Source organism: Opisthorchis viverrini (assembly GCF_000715545.1).
Source record: "Opisthorchis viverrini unplaced genomic scaffold opera_v5_162, whole genome shotgun sequence".
Classification (NCBI taxonomy): domain Eukaryota; kingdom Metazoa; phylum Platyhelminthes; class Trematoda; order Opisthorchiida; family Opisthorchiidae; genus Opisthorchis; species Opisthorchis viverrini.
In genome coordinates, this window is record NW_008751818.1 from 911,062 (window position 1) to 918,470 (window position 7,409).

Here is a 7,409-nt window from a genome sequence, read left to right on the forward strand (position 1 = left end):
CGCAAAACTGATGCATGACGAACGGAGTTATTAGTCCTCAGTGCTGGGTTTATAAGAGGACAGTTACTAACAGGGTGGGGAGAGGAAGAGGAAAAAAAAGATGTGAAAGAGAAAGAAGGGAGGCGTCAGCAGTTGCCCGTTTTCGCTTATCCGCCCTACTGTATGCAGCAAGTAAGGCGATCCGGTTGATGGTACCACTCGACGGCCGATGTGGCATGTTAGTTTTAAGAGTCATGGTATTACATGGGCTGAGATACTGTTAGGGCGCCAACATCCAGACAGGAGACGGTTAGGGTCCTCAGCCAAAGCCGTTGGCTCAAAAGCCTAGACGCAAGATAGCGGTGTTTGGCGGGGAGTGCGAACGCACTACCATTTTCTCGGAACCAGGCGCCACATGTTCCAACTCCCAACCTGGAGGGCCAGGAGACTGTGTTTGCCAGCCTAGCCATTGACCAACCTGGTATGAGAGACTCTGAGGGTCGCGGGGACACCCAGTATAGCCCAATGGGTCGCTGAGGTGCGCAAACAGTCGCACCACGGTAGTGTCCAGTGTCTTCGTGCCGGCAAACTGACAGTATCTCAGCCCACCTACTTCCTTTGGGTGGCATGGCAGATAGGCCCTTAAAGGGTAGTACAACTGGTCGTTTATTATCATTTTTTACTAAAACATGAAGACTAGTAATTTTTCGAAGTCTGACCATCCAAGTGAGTAATAATCAATCACTGAACTAAATCAATATAGATGACTGACCAGTGGCTTTCAGCACGCGTACGCGCGTCACTCTTAGGTTTCGTAACGACCGTAAGTGACATTAATGATCACAACAATCACCATGCTATGCCAACATCTTATAATAGGAGTTGAGCAAGATATTTGGATACCTCGAGCATTCACTCCACCTAAAATGAAGATTTACTTGCCTACTCAAACGCTGTTTAAAACAGACGGGAAGACTTTACCCTAGCGCAGAAAGCTCTGCTACAGCTCTTGCTCCCAGCTTGTCGAAGAGACATTCTAGTATTCATCGAAGTAGGAGGTACTGTCATGTCAATCCTGTTGGTGAACATGAGTCCACTGTGGTCCTATCTTTTCTGACCATCTGGTCAGCACTTAAGTGCCATTGAGTGGCGTGTTTTCGCTTACGAGCTTAGCGTTGGACAGCCGGTGTCATCTGAATTATGCCTACGTTTTACTTTTCAGCCAATCGCCTTAAGAAGCTATGGACACTATCTTGCTCAGCGATCTTGAAAGATTTTACATCATCCAAGGTGCAGAGGTAATTATGACATATATCAAATATCCTATATATTTTCTAGCTGGGTTGCCGCACAGACGGGCGTGCATCAAATGAATATAGACCTTTGGAAATCGAGACGAGTATACTCAGTCATGCTAGTGGTTCAGCTAGCGTACGCATCGTACAGTTTACAAGTTTTCTCGTCGTATATCCTTTTATTCCTCAGGGAGAAACACATGTATTGGGTTGTGTCAAAATGGAAGTTGGAAAGCCCTTGTCAAACAGACCGGACGAAGGAAGAATCGAAATCAATGTTGAATGGTAATCCGCCACGCATTGGAAACCACGCCATTCCGTTTCCACGCTTAATTTTCCATCTTGATTGACCTCACGTGCTTTAGAACTGGTGCATACGAAACCAGTTAGCTAAATTTTGCTTCATGATGTCCGTGACTTGTGACCAACTGGTATCGGTTATTTTGTTGCCAGGTTAGACTCGATCATATTTGTATCTGCGCCATTCTCTTTCGGGCGGTCGTCCTTCCGTCTCGATTGGTGCATATCGAACGAGGTGTACTATACCCTTTCCTTCCTACTGGGCCGTATTGAGAATGAATATCCGCGACAGAACCGAACCTTGAACTCTGGCCATCTGATGCAGACCTAGTGATACGGTTTGTGCTGGCGGGTGCTCACCGATGTCTGATTTCTCTAATGACCGAGTGATTATGTTGCTATTGGTCTCAGGGCAGGATGAAAACCATTCGAGCGCGCGCCATGTGGATACAAATTCAGTAAATCCTTGTCCGCAGCTGGTAGCTAAAGGAGCGCTGTTCTAGATACAGGTGGTTTTATTAAAGTTTCTTTGCGGAATATCTGGCTGTATCTCGGATTAAAGTTGAAGTCCTCTTGTAAATTGTCGCATCTGCACCCTGAATACATTGCGCTGCGGTTCACCACGTCAACTGAAGATAAGAACTAGCCCAGGCTACAGCGGTTCTGTTATGCGATATCGCGGGCCAGCATAGGCCAGTCCATGTAGATCTGGCGATAGCCATTCAGTGAAGCCGAATTGTTTTTTGTAGGTGATTCATGACTATAGGAAACTCGGACTCTAATATTGACGTCAAGCATGACGCGTTTCTGATCCAGAGGTCAGCTCTCTTTCATTTTATGCTCGGTGTACCTTTTGCAGTGCCTAGTATGTTGCACACGACAGCAGGGAAATTAGCTGGCCACTATGCCTAATCACAAACGAATTAGTTGGTAGTGGGAGACCGAAATCTGCCTGTTTTAGCTAAAATCTTGATACTTTTTCTAATCTCCACGTACATCGATCAACACCTATCTCACTGGAGAAAAAGCGAATAAAAATGTTTGTTGTATTTCGCCGTGTACAGCCACTGGCGGTTGTTTTCTTGTGCAGTTCACAAAGGTAGCTTGCGGTTTCGGTCATTTTGACGGGAGCGAAAACAACTCCCTAGGATGTGTCGACCATATAACGTCTGGATCAGTTGTATATGAATTCTTAGTATGAGTACTCGAATCCTCAATCAAGTTAGAATACCTGCCAAGAATCTGGCCAACTCATGGGGTTGAGAATCTAGCCCGCTCACTACCCGTCTGTGTTTAGGGCGCGAATTTACTGACTAGAAGGTCCGTGGTTCAAACCCAACCTTTGCATCTCGACTTCCCCTGTCTGGGCTTGGGCCACATAGCAGTATCCCAGCCTTCGTGCTTCCATCGGGCAGCATGGCAGCCAGGCATCGAAAAGGTTACAGCTGAACGATTTTTTAATTTCTATTACTCTGCTTTGTGGGTCATCAAGACATCGTTGGAACGTCAGTTTAGGGTGCATGTGATGCAACTCACCTAGCCCTAAATGACTTATCATGTAATGCAAATACCTATCAACTTCAACTTCACTCTTTCAGTATAGACATGATATCCCCATTATCGAACTGTCAGTAGGGCCATTAAGTTAGGTGTTACTTGACATTTTGTAGATAACTACTTTTAGTTACGACAAGTGGCCTTACGCCTATCCACCTTCGCACTCATTATATTGTCCACCGTGTTGGGATACTTAACGCTCTCCGCTCTGCTGTTGCAATATTTGAAGCCCGAGCTGCTGGCACCTAAGGACTGTCAAAAACTGCACACGTAGCTTCCATCGAAGGAAATTTTTGAAACGGATTAAACACCAGGAACTATTTCTTCCGCAGTTATAGCACTTTTATCCGCCACAAAATCCGAACCCTCTAGCAAACAACGCTCTTGTTCCCCTTGTGGTCTGCTTGATAAATTTACCATGCAATAATAGCCAGCAGGCAATGCACGCTTTGCAATAAAATCACTGGAATAAGCTCGTGGGAAGTAACTTTTCGAACTTACGTATCTGTCTACCTTTGCATAGAGAGATCATTTTTATAAGGACCATCTTTCACTTAACTGTTCTCAATCAAACTAGATGGCAACTCCTCACATAAAGGCAACATTTAGACATCGACCTCCCAGCCATGCACTAGGCGTCATTCCGGCAAAATACAGCTAGGAAGCCACATTAACCCGTAACTAATGTTTTTTTCACTCTAAAAATGGCTGTTTTCTGCCCAATAATATCTCATTTTCTCGCAACTCCAATCCGGAGGAGGATTTCCTCTACTCGCTACTCAATAACAACGTATAAAGCCTGTTCGCTTGAATGAGATAATGGTTTACAGTGCAAATTTGGTTGTCGCTGGAGCACAATTAGCAGGTGACATCTTATGCCAGCGTGCCTGACACAAAATAGACTATCTGTAAACGTTGAAACCAGTTGTGATGCCCATCTCTATGGCAAACATCCGGGGACCGGTTTATGGCACCGTTGTCATACTTCCGGTCAGGGTCATTAAAAGCTTCACAAGTACCACTGTGGTGGCACCGGATCTGGTTGAGGACTATAAACATGATAGTGTAATATTCCGTATCATTACAAGACCACTGACCGTTTTGGAAAAACGTACACCACTGCAATAAATCAATAAACAGGACTTCCTCGCAAACTGCTTGAATAACATGACATTTTACAGGGGTAGGAATGTCCATGGTAGACCGAAATCCAAGACATCCAATCCGAAACATACTGGGTCCTTTGAAGACAACGGGACATTACTTCACTGTATCCGACCCTGTGCTGTCTTCGGGTATCGAAGTAAAATGCGTGAATCGATGACCGATGTCTCTACCGATGCTACAGTTGACAGTTTTGATTACCTTAGTTTGGCCTCGCGGTGAATCAGTCTCCTAAGATTCCAATAGTGTTGTGCAGACGGAGTTCAAAGCGTGGGCGTCTGTGACCCGCGATAGGAAAATTCAACCATTAAGATAAGTAGGCGATACATGCGCATGGTCTGAGGTAATCTCACACACTGTTCGAATGAAAGCAATTTGCGCCTTCGTAGTTTAGTTGCACGTGCTTTTGAATCTTGCTGGAAACGGCGCCTAGTCTATCTCATTGATGAGTATACCTTCACTTCATAGCCAGGTTACGTACTTACAACTTGTATGCCGTCGTACACTGGGTTTGTGTTATAAGTTTCAAGAAAGATGCTGTGTCAGTGTCGTTGACGGAATCTTAGTCTTAGGTTTGTTTAGTTCAGTATTGCTTGTTGGCCTAGACACCTTGTTCATGGTGGTGCCTTCCGAGGTTTTTTGCAGCCTTTCTGTTCCTCATGCTTGTGTGGTAGCTATGCGCCAGTTTTTACTACTAATTTGTTGTTGTTGGTATTGCTTGATGGAAGGTGGCGATTCAGGTTACCGTATCTTTCTTTCGAAACCATATTATGGACGTACACCGTTCACAATGACTTATCAGTTTACTCAATTTCATTCAGTTTGCGGTTGTTGGAATTAGTTGATTATGCTAGCCCCTTTCGGTTGCCTGTCAACCACGCAAACCGTATGCAAGGATTCGATTTATTGAATTTGTTCCGCTTGATCTGTTTGCTCTTTGTAGTTATCCCACAGCTACATATGCCTCTACGGATAAAGGTGCAAACGAGATTGCAGAAAACTTAAAAATCACCCTGCGGTCTGCCTACCGATCCGACGCCCTGGATTTAAGACGTTTGTGCATTCAGTCCGGGCGACAGTGCTGGATTGTTTATATAGACCTTCTTGTGAGTATTAGGTTTGCCTGTTGTTTAACGTGCACACTGTAGCTATTAGAAGGCGGAGGCAATTTTCTGGACGCTGCTTCACTTGCAATCAAAGCAGCCCTCATTGATGCAACGTAAGAATACCATTCTTGATGTTCCAGTAATTTTCCCAACCCACAGCCATCTCCTAGACCCTATGAATTCCAGACAACTGACGCCGAAAGATACGGAGGTCACAACTCCATTTTTCAGTGAGAAACTTCTACCAGTATTCGTGACTGTGCACAAGGTGAGTGTATGCAGCTTAACCTACAAAAATGAATACAGTCGTTCGTTGTTAAATCTCTGGGAAACGCAATGAGCGAGTGGGAGCACATATTACCAGAAATAATGAACGCTCACCTCAATAATTTGTATCTTTTATATGCTGGTTCAGCCATTTAGTTCAACAGCGAAGTGACGTATGGACTGGCCTCTATCCAAAAGCTTCCGAAATAAATATAAGCAGCTTCAGATTTAAAGTTCACCCCTAGGGTGCCGTACACGTTAATGGCTCGAAATGTCTTATTACTATCATCATGCATCTGGAAAATATATGATTCAAAGTGAATCTGAGTTAATATAAAAACTTTATCGGTTGGATTAGGAGAGCCAAGCCTGAAGACTTGTCTAGCTTCTTGCATCACATCATCTGTCCACAAAGGCCATATCTCTGACACATAGAGCAACACAGCTCCTACCATAGCCTGGCACAAGCAACTCTCAAGATCTAGTGATGTCTTTTTGACGCCACAAGTGATGCAAGTTAGCGAAGGTAATTTTGGCCTCAGATTCGTGCACTGATCTCATCAGACACAATTCTGTCACAACTAATTCAACTACCGAGGTGTGTAAGATTCTCCACAACCATTGATGATTCTCCCTGAATTTTACGATGTTCAGAGACTGTACGTTCTGAAGCGCTTCGAAGTTGCAAGGCGCGTTCCGGAAGATGGTATGACCGTGGTGAGTCTATTCAACAGGGCTTATGCTCCGCTTTGGTCTTCAAAATGAAGACAATGTTGTCTTCGTTCTCCAGATCGGTAGAGTTCTCCCCAGCGACAATTTGAACACCGGGGTTTTGAGGACCTTCCAGCGTTCGCTTCATTACTTTAGTAATGACGAAGTTGAATAAGAACAAAGAGAGTGGATACCCTTGTCGGATACCAGTTTTTGTAGGGAAGATTTTGGAGAGCCAAACATACACGTCCAGAAGTATGTGAAAATAGAAATCGGGTTATGTTCACAAACTTCTGTGGGATACCATGTAGAGCTGGTGTAGATCACACCACTGACCGGTCGACAGAATCCAACGCGCCGTGAATTCAAGGAACACCAAGACTGTGGGTCGTCTGTACATGTGGCGTTGCTCTAACACCCGACGGAGTGTTAAGAGGTGGCCAAGCCTAGACAGAGGAAACCGAGATGCCGAGGTCCGGTTCGAACCACGGACCTGTCATCAGTCTGATAAAGGGCAAACCTGACTACTTCACATGAGCGCTGCATTCTATCACGCCAGACAACCTGTACTCTGTTGGTAGTGTGGGAAGATTTTGGAATTTTGGTGGAGATTTCGCCACTAAGTGGAGCCAATCAATGTTGAAAAGCCTGGAAGGACTGTACAGCTGTTTCATCCCAATTGAGGATAACCAGCGGTGCGCATCTCACGAAACTTTAGATTTTCGAATAAGCGGCCTTCCGGGTAGTAGCTGGAACTCCTAATCAACTGAAAAAGGTTTGGAACCGATTGAGAAGTCATCGTTTCGGAAGAGCTTGATAAACAACCCATAGTTTTTATTTGGACAACGTTTCGCTTTTGACACAAAGGCTTCACCAGGCCAAGTGAGCAGGTCACGAAATTGGCCAGGTTATAAGGCAGACGGGGAACCAATCAGTAAGTCAATCCTCTTCGGATTTTCACACTAGAGCCCTGTTGAGTGTCAATTAATGGCTCTTATCGGTTAGTGAAGTTGTCAAAATCTTGCTTTGG

General features: G+C 44.8%; 2 protein-coding genes across 2 annotated transcripts in view; one reads left to right on the forward strand and one right to left on the reverse strand.

Annotated features, from left to right (window-relative positions):
- The window catches only part of T265_07214 (hypothetical protein), a gene marked incomplete at both ends in the record, with an annotated part of 14,179 nt that overhangs the window by 2,850 nt on the left and 3,920 nt on the right, over positions 1 to 7,409 (forward strand). Inside the window, 3 exons of the mRNA XM_009172670.1 lie at positions 5,250 to 5,401; positions 5,444 to 5,514; positions 5,561 to 5,669. Of these exons, the coding sequence (XP_009170934.1) occupies positions 5,250 to 5,401; positions 5,444 to 5,514; positions 5,561 to 5,669 (332 nt within the window). The remainder of the gene's footprint in view (positions 1 to 5,249; positions 5,402 to 5,443; positions 5,515 to 5,560; positions 5,670 to 7,409) is intronic.
- T265_07213 (hypothetical protein) overlaps positions 1 to 7,409 on the reverse strand; it is a gene marked incomplete at both ends in the record, with an annotated part of 27,239 nt that overhangs the window by 1,464 nt on the left and 18,366 nt on the right. The gene's annotated exons all lie outside the window — the stretch shown is intronic.